The sequence below is a fragment of the Carya illinoinensis genome, chromosome 12, assembly GCF_018687715.1.
Source record: "Carya illinoinensis cultivar Pawnee chromosome 12, C.illinoinensisPawnee_v1, whole genome shotgun sequence".
Lineage (NCBI taxonomy): Eukaryota > Viridiplantae > Streptophyta > Magnoliopsida > Fagales > Juglandaceae > Carya > Carya illinoinensis.
Genome location: NC_056763.1, coordinates 26,803,427 through 26,823,895, shown reverse-complemented (window position 1 = coordinate 26,823,895; position 20,469 = coordinate 26,803,427). Strand labels below are relative to the sequence as shown.

At 33.1% G+C, this 20,469-nt stretch overlaps 1 protein-coding gene and 2 pseudogenes across 3 annotated transcripts; all 3 read left to right on the top strand.

The window, feature by feature from the left end:
- The first annotated feature begins 1,087 nt into the window (after positions 1-1,087).
- Positions 1,088-5,182, top strand: LOC122289380 (annotated as a pseudogene).
- A 2,247-nt stretch (positions 5,183-7,429) lies between these two features.
- LOC122289988 (salutaridine reductase-like) lies at positions 7,430-15,314 on the top strand. 3 transcript variants are annotated; one of them, XM_043097485.1, is made up of 5 exons: positions 7,430-7,560; positions 7,693-7,936; positions 8,203-8,277; positions 8,421-8,603; positions 8,800-9,394. In XM_043097485.1, the coding sequence occupies exons 1-5, from the start codon at positions 7,514-7,516 to the stop codon at positions 9,175-9,177; spliced, it is 927 nt and encodes a 308-aa protein (XP_042953419.1). In that variant the 5' UTR covers positions 7,430-7,513; the 3' UTR covers positions 9,178-9,394. The 3 variants fall into 3 exon arrangements, with proteins under 3 accessions (XP_042953419.1, XP_042953421.1, XP_042953420.1); XM_043097487.1 differs by lacking the exons at positions 7,693-7,936; positions 8,203-8,277; positions 8,421-8,603; positions 8,800-9,394 and adding exons at positions 13,428-13,671; positions 14,111-14,185; positions 14,327-14,509; positions 14,739-15,314 and having other exon boundaries at positions 7,484-7,560; XM_043097486.1 differs by lacking the exons at positions 7,430-7,560; positions 7,693-7,936; positions 8,203-8,277; positions 8,421-8,603; positions 8,800-9,394 and adding exons at positions 13,125-13,295; positions 13,428-13,671; positions 14,111-14,185; positions 14,327-14,509; positions 14,739-15,314.
- A 2,548-nt stretch (positions 15,315-17,862) lies between these two features.
- Positions 17,863-20,100, top strand: LOC122289990 (annotated as a pseudogene).
- The last annotated feature ends 369 nt before the right edge of the window (positions 20,101-20,469 follow it).

Here is a 20,469-nt window from a genome sequence, read left to right as displayed (position 1 = left end):
TGTCTCCTCCATCTTGGGACAACTACAGGTAACATATTAGTGATCCCTTGGGGAAACCTTAATGGTTGTCTTTGATGATTAGGTGCAAGATCCGAACTTAATGGAAATTCTATAAACATTTGGTGGTGAATATTGTTTGGAACAAGTCGGAAAGATTTTTAAATGGTCTGTTTTGTGTTTCAGTTTATTTCAAATGACAATGCAAGGAAGGAGTTAGGAGATGTAGAAGAACTCACATAAGAGAAAGTGGACAAGGTGGTGGAAGGATTTTTAGAAGATGTCAAGGAGAACCTGATAGAAACCAAAGGTTGGCCTACAAATTATCATGCTTATAGTGTCTCCAAGGCAGCTCTCAATGCTTATGCAAGGGTTCTGGCTAAGAACCATCCCAACATTGCCATTAACTCTGTTCATCCAGGTCACATCAAGACGGATATGAGTCACAACAGTGGGGTATATACTGTTGAAGAAGGAGGTAAAGGTCCTGTAATGTTGGCTTTGATGCCTAAAGGTGGACCTTCTGGCCTCTTCTTTGATAGAACTGAAGTGTCAACTTTTTAACTAATATCTGATGCAATACAATGCAATTGTAGTTTCTTCGGTTCATGCAGTTTAGTATGTCTTTTTTTGTTTTCAATTGAAATTATCAAAACTTCAGAATGTCCAACCGAACCTACAAACCGGGTTGAAATAACTGTGAATTCAAAAATATCATGATTTTACCAAAAATAACAAAATCCTAATAAACACACCAAAAATAAATACGTAAATAAAAGCAATATATCAAAAATTTGGCCAAAATTAGAATCAAAATCATTTCCTAACTGAAAAATGAAATATTACCAAGGAAAAAAATATCTAAAATTGAAGATTTGAAGGGGAAAATAGCTAATTTTGGGCTTAAGAATGATGCAAACCGAGCATAGCTGGGTGCGCACAATGTGCATGTCGAAAAAAACTTTTCGAATTGGAGTCATATGCGTGAATCTAATATACATGACCAAAGTTATGGCCAAAATATCAATAGGTGCTCAAAATTGCTCCAAATTAAAGAAGAATCGTTGTTTCCTACTTGACTTGTGCTCAAATGGCAGGTAAATAATGTAGGGGTTCTTGGAGCCATAATAGATCTGGATCATCGAAAGAACCTTAAACTAGGGCTTTATGAAGTAAGTGCTTGAATGTTGAACGTTTCTTTTCTCCATTGTAGGAAAGAAGGTTTGTTAAAAAATACTATTCAAACATGATTTAATCAACATTCTACAAGCATGCCGTGATGTAGATAATAGGTGAAAATTCCATGTCCTTCAAGAAAGTTCTGAAGCAAACATACGAACTTTCGATGAATTGTCTTCAAACAAATTATTACGGGATGAAGCTAGTTTGCAAAGAACTGATTCCACTCCTTCAATTGTCTAATTTACCAAGAATCATCAGTCTTTCCTCCATCTTGGGACAACTATAGGTAACATACTAGTAGTACTTTTATTATGTTTTGATGCAACCAAGTCACAGCCTTGTGATAATATTTCAAAGCACTTGGGGGAAATTTATTGTTGTTTCTGATGATTAGGTGCAAGATCAGGAAATTCTGTAAACATTACGTGCTGAAAATTGTTTGGGCCATGTTGGAAAGATTTTTCAATCGTCTGTTAATTTTGTATTTCAGTTTGTTTCAAATGAGAATGCAAGGAAGGAGCTTGGAGATGTAGAAGAAGTCACATAAGAGAAAGTGGACAAGGTGGTGGAAAGGTTTTAAGAAGATGTCAAGGAGAACTTGATAGAAGTCAAAGGCTGGCCTAAAGTCTTTTATGCTTATATTGTTTCCAAGGTAGCTCTCAATGCTTATGCCAGGGTTTTGGCTGAGAACTATCCCAACATTGTCGTTAACTCGGTTGATCCAGGTCATTTCAAGATGGACATGAATCACCATATCGGGGTGTTCACTGTTGAAGAAAGAGGTAAAGGTGCGGTAATGCTGGCTTTCATGATGCCTGAAGGTGGTCCTTCCGGTCTCTTCTTTGACAGGATTGAATTAGTGTCAACTTTTTAACTAGTATCTGACGCAATACAATGCAGTTGTAGTTTTTTCAGGAAGAGGGGATTTGAGGGGTTAGAGAACTTGAAATGCGCCGTTTAACTTGAAAATAATGATTATGATTGAAAAATGAGAAATGCTACGTATAGTCACTTTTACATACTTTATATTATGTGCACTCTATTAATATGATTGACTAAATTAATTTTTTTAATACACAATCAATCATATCAATAGAGTGTGCAAAAGTGACTATACATAAAATTTTTATTAAAAAATAGACTTGGGTCAGTTTTATTGAAAGTTTAAAACTAGAAAGTAGAAACATTGTCCATAATTTTACGGGGAGTGATTTATATAGTATTTAAGGTAGGATATGCAATCCTCACCATTTTTTTAAAAGAAATTGGACATATCTAAAATTCACATAAAAATATATTTTTTTAATGATGTATCCCTTTTTTAAAAATGAATGTGTGAAAATTATACATTTTAAGATTATATTTGACATTATTTTTAACCTTATATGGTATAATAAGGTCTCATTTAATTATATAGATGAGATGAAAATTTTGTAAATAGTAATGAGATAGTTTGTAAATAATAATAAAATTGTTTGAATTAAGACATATTTTTGTTGGATTTTGAAAAATTAGAGAGAAAAAGTTGGATAAAAATATTATAAAGTTAAAATATTATTAGAATATAATTATTAATTTTTTTTTTGGTATTTGAAAAAGTTAAATTATATTTTATGTTTTATTTGAAAGTTTGGAAACGTTGTAATGATTAAATAAAAAAATTTAAAATTTAAAATTTAAAATATTTACGTTTAAATAATACTTAAATTTTAAAATATAATGAGAAGATCAGATGAAATGAATTGCCACCATCCATAAAATCAATTAACCTAACAACCTGAACGAAGCGAAGACAAGTCAGCACACTCTCTCCTGGGCTAATTCAATAAGAGAAAATATTGGTATTAACCATTGTAGTAAATCACACACTCCACATCTTACGTGTCAACCGATTTTACCGTTTGAATTTTTTCCTCCTCATTGAAACCGAAAGTTTGATGCGAGAGAACGCACTTGAAGAGAGAGAAGTAAGAGACGTTGAGGAGATTCAGAGATTGAGAACTTGATGAGAGAGAACACTTGGGGAGAGAGAGAGAGAGAGAGAGAGAGAGAGAGAGAGAGAGAGAGAGAGAGAGAGGGGTCCTGAAGAGAGAGAGGTCGAAGAGAGAGGGAAAGCTTGATGAGAGAGAGGTTAGAGAGAGAGACCTGAGGAGTGAGAGAGCTTGATGAGAAAGATGTAGATGAGAGAGAGCTGATGAGAGAGAGGCGTCTGACAATTAAATGAAATAAAAAAATAAAAAGTGTGCAGAGTTGAATCAAAACAGTTGCGAATGCATACTAACTCTTGTGAAGAAAAAAGGGATACTGCAACATGAACAAAGTGAAAACACAGGTCAGCACACCTTGTGGCGGTCTAATTCAATAAATTATCAATTATAGAGTCAAAAGAACACCTGGACAGCCACAGTTTAAATGAAAAAAAAAAGATAATGCCCGCTTGTATGCATGTGAAATAACTATTTTGTCATGGTAGAGAATGTTGTGAAAAAACGATGACAATGAATTAAAAAAAGAAAAATGGAACGAGAAAACAATCACACACGACACAAGATTTACGTGGTTCGGCAAATTGCCTACGTCCACGGGAGCTGCAAAGGATTTTATTATTGAGGAATATCATACTACAATGATGGATCACTCACTATACGTCTACAGTGTTTCTACAGTACGACCATATGATATAATAATCATATATATAGTCAAACGGCAGAAAAATCCTAAAAATGCATGTTCGCTCGAGCAACGTGTCGAGTGCGCGTCGATCAAACTTCCTTCCCATACCCGCTCGAGCTCACTGTCGAGCTGACATCGAGCGTTCAAACCTACCTGACTTCGCTCGAGCGGCCAATGCCTCTGCTCGAGTGAAACTTCCTTCCGCCTCTGCTCAAGCTCATTGTCAAGCTAACATCGAGCGTTCGAATCTGTCTGACTTCGCTTGAGCGGCCAATGCCTCCGCTCCAGCGGTGTGGACCAGACTCCACAGTACTCAACAGAGAAGGGTGACCCGAAAGGAAGTTTGAGATAGTATCAATGAAGGGGATAAAAATAATAGCCATAAGCTAGTCCAACCCATTAAAGGATCATCGTTAAGAGACAAGTGGAAAGAAATGGGATAAAGAAAAGCAAATTTCATATCAGAAGAAAAGGAGGAGCAAAATCCTTTGGGGAGTTGAAAACAAGCGTAGATAAGGAAATTTCCGAATTCAATATTCTATATCATTTACAGTGCTGAATACCCTCGTGCAGGTAATGGGTGAAAATGCCATGTCCTTTAGGAAAATTCTGAGGCAAACATACGAACTTACTATGAGTTGTCTACAAACAAATTATTATGGGAACAAGATAGTTTGAAAAGCTCTTATTCCACTTCTACAATTGTCTAATTCACCAAGGATAGTACTTGTCTCCTCCCTCTTCGGACAACTACAGGTAACATACTAGTAGCTTTATTATGTTTGAATGCAACCAAGTGATCTCTTGTGATAATTCAAAGCAGGACTTGGGTAACCTTAATGGTTGTCTCTCATGATTAGGTGCAAGATCAGAACTTTATGGAAATTCTATAAAACATTGGGTGCTGAAAATTGTTTGAAAGATTTTTAAATGGGTATGTTTTGTGATTTAGTTTGTTTCAAATGAGAATGCAAGGAAGGAGCTACGAAATGTAGATGAACTCACATAAGAGAAAGTGGACAAGGTGGTGGAAGGGTTTGTAGAAGATGTCAAGGAGAACCTAATAGACGTTAAAGGCTGGCCTACAAATTATTATGCTTATATTGTCTCCAAGGCAGCTCTTAATGCTTATGCAAGAGTTTTGGCTAAGAACTATCCCAACATTGCCATTAATTCGGTTCATCCAGGTTACGTCAAGACGGACCTTAATCACAACACCGGGTGGATGACTGCTGAGGAAGGAGCTAAAGGTCCTGTAATGCTGGCTTTGATGCCTGAAGGTGGACCTCCCAACCTCTTCTTTAACCAAACAGAAGTGTCAACCTTTTAACTGATATTTGATACAATACATGAATGCAGTACTTGTAGTTTGTTTGGTTCATGCAGTTTGGTATATGTTTTTTTTTTTTTTTTTTTTTTTTTTTTTTTTTTTTTTTTTTTTTTTTAATTAAATAGAATAAAGCGCAGAGTTAAGAGTTTGAAATCAGAAGCTACTCTGATATCATGTGAAATCACAACTTATTTTTAAAATTTAAACTAAAAAAATTAATAATAATAATATTTTATTATCTATTTTATATTTTAACAAATGAGCCACCCGTAAATGGATACGTCACAGATTACGTATGCCGCCAAAAGATGACAAGTCAAGAACCGTAGCTTGGAGATGTAGATGAACTCATAGAAGGGAAAGTGGACAAAGTCGTGGAAGGGTTTTTAGAAGATTTCAAGGAAAATCTGATAGAAGTCAAAGGCTGGCCTAAAGTTTTTTATGCCTAAAGAGATTAAAAATGTATAAAAAAATGCACGAGAGGATCGATAGCTGTAATGCTACGCTAATGGAAATGGAAGTTTGAGATGGAGAGAAATGATACCCATTACCCAGATCTCTAAGACTACTTTTAAATGTTGAAATGAGATGAGTGGGTTGTAAATAATAATATTTTGTATGTCTTATTGAGATATGTTTAACATTTTTATATTAAGATGAATTTAACTTTTTAAATTGAACTATGTGAAGTAAGATGAAATAAATATAATTTTTTTTATAAAAAATTAAAAAATTAGTAAATCACATTAATAATTAATTTAAAATAAGTTAAATTTGATTCAAGAGCATAATCAAAAAAATTAAGAATTGTGTCTATTCGAAAAGGAGATTAGGGATGTGATTTGGATGGGTTGAGATGCGCCATTTAACTTGAAAATAATGATCAAATAAACTTAAGAGAAATACTTTTTGCAGTCGGCAGATGCAGTCGGCGTGCAATCGGCTGTTAAAAAAAAATTAATACGGGACCTACATGAAAAAAAAAATTATTTTTATAACTTTTTATAATTCATATAGGTCCCCCTAAATATAAAATAATTTTTTTATAATTTTTTTTTATTTATTCCGTATAGCCGACTGCACGCCGACTGCGTTTCCCGACTGCGTGTAGCAATGCCCTAAACTTAATTGATAAATTGATCTGGGTCAGTTTTATTGATATTCACATAAATATATATATATATATATATATATATATTTTAATTATATATCCCTTTTTAAAAATAAAATTGCACAAAATTTTATAAACTTGAATCCTTGATACCATTTTCCTATTTTTTTTTTTTTTACAAAAATTTTAGGTGCAATCATTTTTTTATATTCTTTTATGCACTCTAGTGATGTGATTGGTTGAGTATTAAAAAGAAAATTGACACATCCAATCATATCAATAGAATACATAAAAAATATATAAAAATAACTGTATATAATATTACCCTTTTTTTTAATTTTACTATTCAGAATGGATGAAGAAGCAAAACACAGGACGTTAGCTGATTAGCTGACACCGTAGCGGAGGAATTTATAGGAAATGTATAGAACACTAATTCAATAAATTATAAAAAATTATAGTCAAAAGACCATCTGGACATCCACATATTAAAAAAAAAAAAGATATACATGTAAAATAATCATTTTGTCACGACAGAGAAAATGATCGGAAAGGAAAGTTTGGGATACTGTTGAGACTCAGATAATCAACTAAAATTGATTAGGGAAGGCAAAAGCTCTGACGCTGGATGGTGTGAAATTATTATTTATTTTAAAAGTTTAAGTCAATAAAAAGAGGGAAATTTTTATTATTTATTTTATATTTTAATATTTTATCTCATATATGAATCAAATTCTTTTTTAATGAGAGACTTAATATATAAAATATTTAATTAAATAAAAAAAAATATAAAATTAGAGTTCGAACTCATAATTATTATAATATCACGTCGTATCATCATTTATCTTTAACATTTAAATTAAAAATAAAAAAATTAAATTTTTATTATTTATTTTATAATTTAATAAATAAAGCACCTGTAAATGGTTACATCACAGAGTACGTATGCCGCCAAAAGATAATCAGCCAAGGAACCATAGACATAGACTTAAATAAAAGAAAGAACAACTTTCAACAAAAAATAAAAATAAAAAATAAAAGGAAGAAAAAATGTCATCACGTGCCTACGACTAGAACAGAGCCAGAGAAAGGAATAGATCCGAAGATGTCATGGCCTACGTAGAAAATCAAGATCGACATAAACCAATTACTATAAATACCTGTAAGCTTTTAAGTAATTAAAACCAAGAAGCAAGAACGTCCATAGAAATTCCACATAAATGGCAGAAACAGAACCAAACATGAATCCAGCTGCAGGGACGAAGAGGTACTTAAAATTTTTGATTCGTTTGATGTTCTTAGTCAAATATAAATTAAGCCTGAGATCATAGTATGATTAATGATGATACCCACCATTTCTTTGCTTCTTCTGCATATGTTTCAAACATCATCTTCCTAGGATTTCAGTTGTAACGGGGGCCAACAAAGGGATCGGATTCGAGATATCTAAACAGCTAGCTTCAAATGGGATCAGGGTGATATCGACTGCAAGAGATGCGAAGAGGGGCAATGAAGCTGTTGAAAGACTCAAGGCTGCTGGATACTCTGATGTATTCTTTCATCAACTTGATGTTACCGACCCAGCTAGCATTTCTTCTCTCGCCAATTTCATTGGTACCCAGTTTGGTAAGCTTGACATATTGGTACGTAACCCAACTCTCTCTGGACATTTCTTCTTTAATCTGTTGACCACACAACTTTTATTAGTGAAGATTGGCATTGATTGAAATGGAATTTGTCATGACTTTTAACTAGTTTTTTCTTTTTGGAAGAGCTCGGTAGCTTAATTTTACTAAACCCCTCACTTTTAACAATTTGATATATCTTCTTTTCCTAAAATGGGGATAGAGATATCTTCTTCTTTTCCCTGTTTTAGTACCTTTGATATCGAAAACTCTCAAAATCGCAGGTAAATAATGCAGCGGTTAATGGAGGCATGGTAGACCCGGATCATCGAAAGAACCTAATAATAGGGTTAGACAAAGTAAGTGTTTGAATGTTAAATATTGTTTCTTTTCTCCATTGTAGTAAGCGACAAATCCTTTGGGGAGTGGAAAATAAGCGTAGATAAGGAAATTTCCGAATCAATATTCTATATCATTTACAGTACTGCAAACAATTGTGCAGATAATGGGTGAAAATGCCATGTCCTTTAGGAAAGTTCTGAGGCAAACATTCGAACTTACTATGAGTTGTCTACAAACAAATTATTATGGGAACAAGCTAGTTTGCAAAGCTCTGATTCCACTTCTACAATTGTCTAATTCACCAAGGATAGTGAATGTCTCCTCCCTCTTGGGACAACTACAGGTAACATACTAGTGGTTTTATTATGTTTAGATGCAACCAAGTGATCTCTTGTGATAATTCAAAGCAGGACTTGGATAACCTTAATGGTTGTCTCTCATGATTAGGTGCAGGATCAGAACTTTATGGAAATTCTATAAAACATTGGGTGCTGAAAATTGTTTGAAAGATTTTTAAATGGGTATGTTTTGTGCTTCAGTTTGTTTCAAATGAGAATGCAAGGAAGGAGCTAGGAAATGTAGATGAACTCACAGAAGAGAAAGTGGACAAGGTGGTGGAAGGGTTTGTAGAAGATGTCAAGGAGAACCTGATAGACGTTAAAGGCTGGCCTACAAATTGTTATGCTTACATTGTCTCCAAGGCAGCTCTCAATGCTTATGCAAGAGTTCTGGCTAAGAACTATCCCAACATTGCCATAAATTCGGTTCATCCAGGTTACGTTAAGACGGACCTTAATTACAACACCGGGAGGATGACTGCTGAGGAAGGAGCTAAAGATCCTGTAATGCTGGCTTTGATGCCTGAAGGTGGACCTTCCGGCCTCTTATTTGACCAGACAGAAGTGTCAACCTTTTAACTGATATTTGATACAATACATGAATGCAGTACTTGTAGTTTGTTTGGTTCATGCAATTTGGTATATGTTTTTTTTTTTTTTTTTACTTGGAGTGGAGAATGAATAAAAGGTATCTAACCATGTTCATGTTAAGCCTAGTATATTTCAATTTTTTTTTTACATTGTAATATTTCAAGATTAATATATGTCCGTGTGTGGATAAGATTATTTCTCAATATATAGGTAATTTAATTTGTAAAATATTTAATTAAATAGAATAGAGTGCAGAATTAGAGTTCGAAACTAGAGCCTATTTTGATATTATGTGAAATCATTACTTATTTTTAAAATTTAAACTAAAAAAAATTAATAATAATAAATTTTTATTATTTATTTTATATTTTAACAAATGAGCCACCCGTAAATAGATACGTCACAGATTGCGTATGCCGCCAAAAGATGACAAGTCAAGAACCGTAGCTTGGAGATGTAGATGAACTCACAGAAGAGAAAGTGGACAAAGTCGTGGAAGGGTTTTCAGAAGATGTCCAGGAGAATCTGATAGAAGTCAAAGGCTGGCCTAAAGTTTTTTATGCTTATATTGTTTCCAAGGCAGCTCTCAACACTTATGCAAGGGTTTTGGCTAAGAACTGTTCCAACATTGCCGTTGACTCGATTGATCCAAGTCATGTCAAGACGGACATGAATCACAATAGCGGGGTGTTCACTGTTGAAGGAGGAGGTAAAGGTCCTATAATACTGGCTTTGATGCCTAAAGGTAGTCCTTCGGGACTCTTCTTTCACAAGACTGAAGTGTCGACATTTTAATTAGTATCTTATGCAATACAATGCAGTTGTAGTTTCTTCGGTTACAGTTTGGTCTTTGTACTTTTTTTTTACTTAGAGTGGAGAATGAATAAAGGTATCTAAGAGCATTGATAATGGCTAGACTATTGCCAAGTCTAAATTTTGGCTAGAATTTCAAGTTTTAGCTAGAGCCAAAACCTTTAGCTAAGTTAATACACATTGAACTAGTCATTTTGAAGTAAAAATAATAATATAATATTACATATTTAAATAATAATTTTAAATACACAAATACACACGAATGAACACTGGCTTTGAGCGGCAGAGCTTTATCCAAAAATGAAAACGAAAATAGAGACCCGTGAGAGAGGCATGCAACGGAGCTGGGCGGCCCGCAGGCTGCAAGTGGCTAGACGGAGGTCAGCTGCACTAGACAAAATTGCCGTCAATCTGCTTGGCCAAGTAAATAAGAGAGAGATAGGGTGATGAGAGAGAGATTGAAAAGAGTGGGCACGGCGTCAAGGGGAAGAACCTCACTGTGAGACGCGGTCGTTAGGGGTGCTGACGTGCAGTACTCGGCGGCATCTTCTGAGGCAATGTGGAGGTGCAGCGGCGTAGCTAGGCTTCGGTTGTGCAACAGGCTAAGAGCTCATGCATGTTTTGTTTTTCTTTCCTAAAAACAGAGGTTATGATTGTTGTGTGGTGCAGAAACAGTGGTTCGCATTGCGGCTGTGGTGACTTGGGCCATGACAAGAAAGGCTACCAGCCATGATTCTGTGGCTAGAGACGTCTACCCGATCGTGGTTGAGGGAGTTGGGCTACGGTGGTTGAGAATTGGCTGGGTGTGTGTTGATGGGGTGTGGAAACTTACGAAGCAAAAAAAAAGAGGAGCAGGAGAGAGTTTGTGAGGGAGTGTGGCATGGTTAAGGCAAAGGCACTTATGGAGAGAAATGAGATATAGAACTTCGGCGTAGAGAAGAAGAAGAAAGAAAGAAATGGAAAGGTGGAGCAGATTGAGGGAGAAGAAAGAGACATTGGGGGCAGCGGAAATAATAAAATAACCATTTGGCTGGACTATAGTCGCTGGCCAACTTTGGAGAAGGGATACAATAACTGTAGCAATTATGTCAAACAAATGAGTTTTAGCTAGGTCGTTGCAGATGGATTTCTGCAGATTTGTACTCCATTTTAGACTTGCATGGGGAAGCTAGTTCATGCATGTTACGCCTAGTATATTGCATAGAGAGAGATTGGAAAGGAAAATGCCATGGGTCCCAATAATGGATCTGGTTGATCTTTTTTTTTTTTTCAATTTAATAATTAAGAAATTATTTTTTAATAATATTGTGAAATTTATTTTTTTGAAAATATTTAAAGAGATTAGAAATGCATAAATAAATGCACAAGAGGAACGATAGTTGTAATGCTACGCTAATGGAAATGGAAGTTTGAGATGGAAAGCAATGATACCCAGATCTTTAAAGGCTACTTTTAAATGTTGAGATGATACGAGTGAGTTGTGAATAGTAGTATTTTGTAAGTCTTATTGAGATATGTTTAATATTTTTATATTGAGATGAATTTAATTTTTTAAATTGAAATATGTGAAGTAGGTTGAAATAAATATAATTTTTTTATATAAAAAATTAAAAAAATAAGTAAATCACATTAATAATTAATTTAAAATAAGTTAAATTTGATTCAAGAGCATAATCAAAGAAATTAAGAATTGAGTCACTTCAAAAAGGAGATTAGGGACGTGATTTGGATGGGTTGAGATGCGCCGTTTAACTTGAAAATAATGATCAAATAAACTTAATTGATAAATTGACCTGGGTCACTTTTATTGATATTCACATAAAAAATATATATATTTTTTAATTATATATCCCTTTTGAAAAAGAAATTGCACAAAATTTTATACACTTGAATTCTTGATACCATTTTCTTATATTTTTTTATAAAAATTTTATATATAGTTATTTTTATGTAATATTTTATGCATTTCAATAATGTGATTGATTGAATATTAAAAAGAAAATTAATATATTCATTCACATTAATAAAATATACAAAAAATATATAAAAATAATAGTATATAATATTACTCTTTTTTTTAACTTTGCGCTGTAGAATGGATGAAGAAGCAAAGCACAGGACGTTAGCTGATTAGCTGACACCGCGGCGGAGGAATTTATTGGAAATGTATAGTACACTAATTCAATAAATTATAAAAATTATAGTCAAAAGACCACCTGGACGTCCACAGATTAAAAAAAAAAAAAGATAATGCCCGCGCATATACATGTAAAATAATCATTTTTGTCATTTTATTATTTATTTTTTATTTTAAAACTCTATCTCATATAAGAATAAAATGTTCTTATAATAAGAGATCTAATATGTAAAATATTTAAATAAATAAAATAAAATGTAGATTTAGAATTCAAACTCATAATATATTCTGATATCATGTTGAATCATCATTTATCTTAAGAGTTTAAGGTACGGTTCGGTAACAAAAAATTTATCTCAAATTCAAAATTTTCATCTCATCATTACAATTTTTCTAAATTTTTATATAAAATATAATAAATAATTCAATTTTTTCTTAACTTTTTTAAATTCTAAAATAATAATACTATTAAAATTTAATATTTTAATATTTCATCTTAAACTCAAAATTATCATCTCACTTATTAAGCAGAACTTAAATTAAAAAATAAAAATTAAATTTGTATTATTTATTTTATATTTTAATAAATAAACCACCTGCAAAGGGATTCGTCAGAGAGTACGTATGCCGCCAAAAGATAATAATAAGTCAAGGAACGATAGACATATGTTGTGTTTGGGTGTTGAAGTATCTTCAACACTTCTCAACTCTTCTCACTACTATTCATTACTTTATTATTACTTTTCACCTACTTTTACTACTATTCATTACTTTTTATCTATTTTTTATTACTATTCATTATTTTATTATTACTTTTTACCTACTTTTTATTACTATTCACAACTCTCCTCAACACTTCTCAACACCCAAACCCACCTTATAGACTTAAAAGAAAGAAAAACTTTCAACAAAAAAATAAAAATAAAAAATAAAAAGAAGAAAAAATATCATCACGTGCCTACGACTAGAACAGAGCCAGAGAAAGCAATAGATCCGAAGATGTCATGGCCTACGTAGAAAATCAAGACATAAACCAATTACTATAAATACCTGTAAGCTTTTAAGTAATTAAAACCAAGAGCAAGAACATCCATAGAAATTCCACACAAATGGCAGAAACAGAACCAAACATGAATCCAGCTGCTGGGACGAAGAGGTACTTAAAAAATTTGATTCGTTTGATGTTCTTAGTCAAATATAAATTAAGCCTGAGATCATAGTGTGATTAATGATGATACCCACCATTTCTTTGCTTCTTCTGCATATGTATCAAACACCATCTTCCTAGGATTGCAGTTGTAACGGGGGCCAACAAAGGGATCGGATTTGGGATATCTAAACAGCTAGCTTCAAATGGGATCAAGGTGGTATTGACTGCTAGAGATGTGCAGAGGGGTAGTGAAGCTGCTGAAAAACTCAAGGCTGCTGGATACTCCGATGTCTTCTTTCATCAACTTGATGTTACCGACCCAGCTAGCATTTCTTCTCTCGCCAATTTCATAAGTTCCCAGTTTGGTAAGCTTGACATACTGGTACGTACGTATATTCTCTCTCCAGGCTCTAACTAGCTAGGCATCTTCCTAATGAAAATTATGGGCAGCGTCTGTTGGTGTGAAGATTATTGTCATGGAATTATTCTATTATCAAATCAAACCAGTGTGTAGTGGACACCAACCTCATAAGTTAAATCATAAGATTTGATTTGTAAGATTTAAATTTTAAAATTTATCTTTTAAATCAAATTATGTTAAGCGGTATTAGGTTTATAAACGGAATTTTTCTTATGCATATAGCTTCTTTAATGTTTGCAATTTCAGTTGGTGAAGATGGTATTGATATAAATGAAATATATATGTCACTTTTAACTAGTTGATCATTATCTTTCTTTTTTCCCTTAAATAGGGATAAACATATCTTCTTCTTTCCTCTGATTTAGTAGTTCTGATATTGAAAATTGTTTCAAAATCTCAGATAAATAATGCAGGGGTTGCTGGAAGCATAGTAGATCCAGAGTTTCAAAAGAACAACGTAATAGGACTTGATGGAGTAAGCGTTTTGAGTATTGAATGTTTCTTTTCTTCATTTTAGGAAAGAAAGTTTGTTAAAACGAGAGAAAAGAAACTAGCATTCAGTCAGGTATTTTTTAGTCAATGTTCTATATTATTTACGCTGCATACCATGATGCAGATAGTAGGAAAAAAAGCCGCGTTCGTTAAAAATTTTATGGAGCAAACTTACGAACTTTCGACGGAATGTCTACAAACAAATTATTATGGAGTGAAGCTAGTTTGCAAAGAACTGATTCCACTTCTTCAGTTGTCTAATTCGGCAAGAATAGTGAATATCTCCTCCATCCTGGGACAACTACGGGTAAGTACATGTTATTAATTTTGTTATGTTTTGATACATCCAACTCACCTTGTGATAATTCAAAGGGCTTGGGGAAGTTTATGGTTGTTTTGATGATTAGTTCTAAGATCAGAAACATTGCATCTTGTGATTTGTGGACAGTTGCATTGGAAATTCTGTAAACATTTGGCACAGAAAATGGTTTGGACCAAGTTGGAAAGGTTTTTAAATTGTCTGTTTTGTATTTCAGTTTATCTCAAATGAGAATGCAAAGAAAGAGCTAGGAGATGTAGATGAACTCACAGAAGAGAAAGTGGACAAGGTGGTAGAAGGGTTTTTAGAAGATGTCAAGGAGAACCTTATAGAAGTCAACGGCTGGCCTACAAATTATTTTGCTTATATTGTTTCCAAGGCAGCTCTCAATGCTTATGCAAGGGTTCTCGCTAAGAACTATCCCAACATTGTCATTAACTCGGTTAGTCCTGGCCACATCAAGACAGACTTGAATGGCAACACCGGGCATTTGAGTGTTGAAGAAGGTGCTAAAGGTCCTGTAATACTGGCTTTGATGCCTGAAGGTGGACCTTCCGGCCTTTTATATGATAGGAATGAAGTGTCAACCTTTTAACTGATATATAGCTGATGCAATACAATGCAATACTTGTAGTTTCTTCTATTCATGCAATTTGGTCTATATATATATATATATATATATATATTTTAACTTTGAATGGAGAATGAATAAAAGCTATCTAGGCTTCTAGCTATGTTCTTGTTAAGCCTAGTATATTGCAATTTGTTTTTAAGTTGTAATATTATATAATATATATTTGTTTAAGGAGGAGTTAATAAGGATTCCTGAAAAATAGTAAATTTCGATCCCCTTCGTGTTTTCTTTTTGGTGGGGGGAGGAGAGGGAGAGACTCTTAAATGATGTTGGAAAAAGAATTTTATAAATCTTATAAAAATAAGTTTGTAAATTGACATAACTTTATATGTTACATTAAAACTACTTCATAATAAAATTAATTTGATAATTTAAATTTAATAAATTACGTTAATTTATAAATTTATTTTATAAAATATTTTTATAGATAGAACATTTCTCTATTTGAAATGAAAGTTTGAGATCGGAATCGATGGGACCCGAGTCCTTTAAGCATTGAGTCTCTTCGATTGTATATGGTATCGTAGGCTTGCCAGTTTCTGGCCACTACTAATTTTGTAATTTAGTATTGGAACAAAATCTTCAAATTTTTATAAGAATGTATAGGAATTTATAGAGCATCTAGCTAGCTAGGACTTGAAGATTTTTTTACTTTTAAAACTGATAATTAAATTATTTTCAGGTTAAGATGAATTTAATTTTTTTTAATATAAAAAGTTAAAAAATTAGTGAATTACATTAATAATTAATTTATAATAAATTAAATTTGATTTAACAACCGAGCATAATCAAAGAAATTAAGAATTAAGTCTCTTCGGGAAAAGGAGATTAGCGACGTGATTTGGACGGGTTGAGATGCGCTGTTTAACTTGAAAATAATGATCAAATAAACTTGAGAAATTGACCTGAGTCAGTTTTATCAGTTCAACGTATTCCGTTGTTTGTTGTTGATCCTTCCAGAAGAAACCTCTGTTTGTTGATGTTGGCCGGCTGTGAGTGCTCCCAAATTCAAAATGGTTGCTGTAATATAGAGTATGACCCACTCAGTCAACCGTATAACGCTATCATAAAATTTGCAAAAAATACTCACTAGAATCAAAATTCATTTCCCCACCTGCATGAAGCCCTTAAAATGAAATTCTGCAAGGACTCTTGGCTAGAGATGAGAAATCAAATAGTGGAGGTTTCCTGAGATCCAGGAAGTTGTGGAAGGAGAGAAAGCAAGTGTTTTTGCAAAAGCTTCAAGGAAAGCTCAGTGTTTTGTAGATGGATTTTTGTTTCTTAACAACTTGTAACTGGGTCTTGGGTGAGAAGGAATGGTTCTTGGTCTTGTTCTAGTAGCTTGGTCTTAACAACTTTTGAGCCATGCGAGGAGGAAGGAAACTCCGAGGAGGAGGAGACTAATGCCCCGTTTGGTTATACAGATGAGATGAGATGTTTTAAATAGTAATAAATAAAATATTGTTATAATATAATTTTTGAATATTAGATTGTTTATTGGGATTTGAATATAATTTTTAATTTTATATTGGGATTTGAAAAAGTTAAATTGTTTATTATATTTTGTATTGGGATTTGAAAAATGTGTAATGATGAGTTGAGATGAGATGAAATGAGATTTTTGATTTTGGTTAACCAAACAAGGCCTAACAAGCGCACCATATTATTTAAAATGAATGAAACGAATAGTTTCATTTTTCTACGTGGGCGCCGCATTGCTCGGAGCGTCCTCCAGCCGATTGCAACAAGAATTTTTTCTGTTTTATTGATATTCACATAAAAAATATATATATTTTTTAATTATATATCCCTTTTGAAAAAGAGATTGCACAAAATTATACACTTGAGACTATTTTTTTAACTTTACGCTGTAGAATGGGTGAAGCAAAACACAGGTTAGCTGACACCGTGCGGCGGAGGAATTTATAGGAAATGCATGGTCCACTAATTCAATAAATTATAAAAATGATAGTCAAAAGACCACATGGACGTCCATAGATTAAAATGACAAAAAGAAAAAAAAAAAAGGGATAATGCCCACGCGTAAAATAACCATTTTGTCACGACGGAGAAGATGGTCGGAAAGGGAAGTTTGGGATACTGTTCAGACTCATATAATCAACTACAATGATTTAGGGAAGACAACAATGGTGTGAAATTATCATTTATTTTAAAATTTTAAGTTAATAAAAAGATATAAATTTTTATTATTTATTTTATATTTTAATAAATTTCTTTACATTGTATATTAGATTCTATCTTAATGATTGATTTAATATATAAAATATTTAATTAAATAAAATAGAATATAGAATTAGAGTTCGAACTCATAATCTATTTTGATATTATATAAAATTATTATTTGTTTTGAAATTTTAAATTATAAAAAATAAATAATTTTTTATTTTTTATTTTTTATTTTAACAAATGAGCACCTGTACGTCACAGAATACGTATGCCGCCAAAAGATTATAAGTCAATGAACCATAAAATAGATAAATAAAAAGAAGAAAAACTTTCAAAAAAATAAAAAATAAAAAGAAGGAAAAACGAACGACTAGATCAGAGACAGAAAGTAATAAATCCGAAGACGTCATGGCCTACGTAGAAACTCGAAGAGATAAACCAATTACTGTAAAGAAAAAATCTATTATTATTTTCTAATCATTCGTAATTTAATATTAGAAGATAGGTTTAGGTGTAAAAATATAATAAATAATTTATAATAATCTAATACTAAGTTATAAAATGATGAAAAAATAAAAAAATGAGAATGATAAGTGAGTATTACTCTATTATAAATACCTTAAGTAACTAAAACGAAGAGCAAGAACGTCCATAGAAATTCCACACAAATGGCAGAAACAGAACCAAACATGATTCCAGCTGCAGGGACGAAGAGGTACTTAAAAATTTTGATTCGTTTGATGTTCTTCGCCAAATATAAATTAAGCCTGAGATCATAGTGTGATTAATGATGATACCCACCATTTCTTTGCTTCTTCTGCATATGTATCAAACATCATCTTCCTAGGATTGCAGTTGTAACGGGGGCCAACAAAGGGATCAGATTTGGGATATCTAAACAGCTAGCTTCAAATGGGATCAAGGTGATATTGACTGCTAGAGATGTGCAGAGGGGTAGTGAAGCTGCTGAAAAACTCCAGGCTGCTGGATACTCCGATGTCTTCTTTCATCAACTTGATGTTACCGATCCAGCTAGCATTTCTTCTCTCGCCAATTTCATAAGTTCCCAGTTTGGTAAGCTTGACATACTGGTACGTACGTATATTGTCACTCTAGGCTCTAGCTAACTAGGCATCTTCCTAATGAAATTATGGGCAACATCTGTTGGGGTGAAGATTACTATACGTAGAGTTATTCTATTATCAAATTAGAGCATAAACCATCCTCGTAAGTTAAATATCCTCATACGTTAAATGATAAGATTCAATTTGTAAAATTTAAATTTTAAAATTTATCTTTTAAATCAAATTATGTTACACGGCTTTCACACAGGATTATAAACAGAATTTTTCTTATGCATATAGCTTCTTTAGTGTTTGCAACTTGTCGGTGAAGGTTGGAATTGATATAAATGAAATATGTATGTCACTTTTAACTAGTTGATCATTATCTTTCTTTTTTCCCTTAAATGGGAATAAACGTATCTTCTTCTTTCCCCTTTTTTAGTAGTTCTGATATTGAAAATTGTTACAAAATCTCAGATAAATAATGAGGGGATTGCTGGAAGCATGGTAGACCCAGAGTTTCGAAAGAACCACGTGCTAGGGCTTGACGAAGTAAGCGTTTTGAGTATTGAATGTTTCTTTTCTCCATTAGAAAGGAAGTTTGTTAAAACGTGAGAAAAAAAACTAGCATTTAGTCATGTATTTTTGAGTCTATATTCTATATTATTTACACTGCGTAACATGATGCAGATAATAGGAGAAAAAGCCGAGTCCGTTAAAAAATTTGTGAAGCAAACTTACGAACATTCGAAGAATTGTCTACAAACAAATTATTATGGGATGAAGCTAGTTTCCAAAGAACTTATTCCACTTCTTCAATTGTCTAACTCCGCAAGAATAGTAAATGTCTCCTCTGGCCTGGGACAACTACAGGTAACATATTATTAATTCTGCTATGTTTTGACACAACCATGATAATTCAAAGCACTTGGAGAACTCTATGGTTGTTTCTGAAGATTAGTTGCAAGATTAGAAACATTGCATCTTGTGATTTGTGGACAGTTGTATTGGAAATTCTGTAAACATTTGGTGCTGAAAATGGTTTGGATCAAGTTGGAAAGGTTTTTAAATTGTCTGTTTTGTATTTGAGTTTATTCAAATGAGAATGCAAAGAAGGAGTTAGGAGATGTAGATGAACTCACAGAAGAAAAAGTGGACAAGGGGGTTGAAGGGTTTTTAGAAGATGTCAAGGAGAACCTGGTAGAAATCAAAGGGTGGCCTAAAGTTTTTTGTACTTATATGGTCTCCAAGGCAGGTCTCAATGCTTATACAAGAGTTTCTGGCTAAGAACTATCCCAACATTCCCATTAACACGGTTAGTCCTGGCCACACTAAGACGAACTTGAATGACAACACTGGGGTGTTGAGTATCGAAGAAGCTGCTAAAGGTCCTACAATGCTGGCTTTGATGCCAAAAGGTGGGCCTTCCGGCCTCTTCTTTGAGCAGACAGAAGTGGCAGCCTTTTAACTGATAGCAGATGCAATATAATGCAGTTACTTATCTTTTATGCTACATTTCGTTGCAGTTTCATCGGTTCATGCAGTTGGTATATTTTTTTCCTTTGTTTTTTGGGAATCTAAAGTGGAGATTGAATAAAGCTATCAGGCTATGTTCAAATTTGATCAGCATATATTGTAAACAAGCTATCTGGCTACATTATAAACTACTTAGTATATTGCACTTTGTTTTGGAAGTCGAAGGAGTTCTGGTTTTTTTCTTCTTCTTTTTTTTTTTTTTTTGACGAAATATAGAAATCCATGTTGAGGAATCGAGAAACCATGAACTTCCATATTTCTCGTGTTAAAAACTAGAGCATCCTTCCATATTTCTCTGGGCCAAGTAGCTACATCTTGTGTTTGTGTGTGTGTGGGTCTCAGAAGGTAACCATAGATTAAAACAATTTGTTTCCATATAACATCAGAAAACTTAAAAATTTGTACACAGTTAATGCAACGCTTTCATTTACTGTTGAAGAATGAGGTAAAGGTCCTGTAATGCTGGCTTTGATGCCTGAAGGTGGTCCTTCACTGACTCCTTCCGAACTCTTCTTTGACAGGACTGA

Coding starts and splice junctions, on each gene's coding strand:
- LOC122289988 (XM_043097487.1), top strand. CDS start 7,514: ATGGCAGAAACAGAACCAAACATGAATCCAGCTGCAGGGACGAAGAG. Junction 7,561..13,427: donor CCAGCTGCAGGGACGAAGAG/GTACTTAAAATT, acceptor CCATCTTCCTAG/GATTGCAGTTGTAACGGGGG. Junction 13,672..14,110: donor TTGGTAAGCTTGACATACTG/GTACGTACGTAT, acceptor TCAAAATCTCAG/ATAAATAATGCAGGGGTTGC.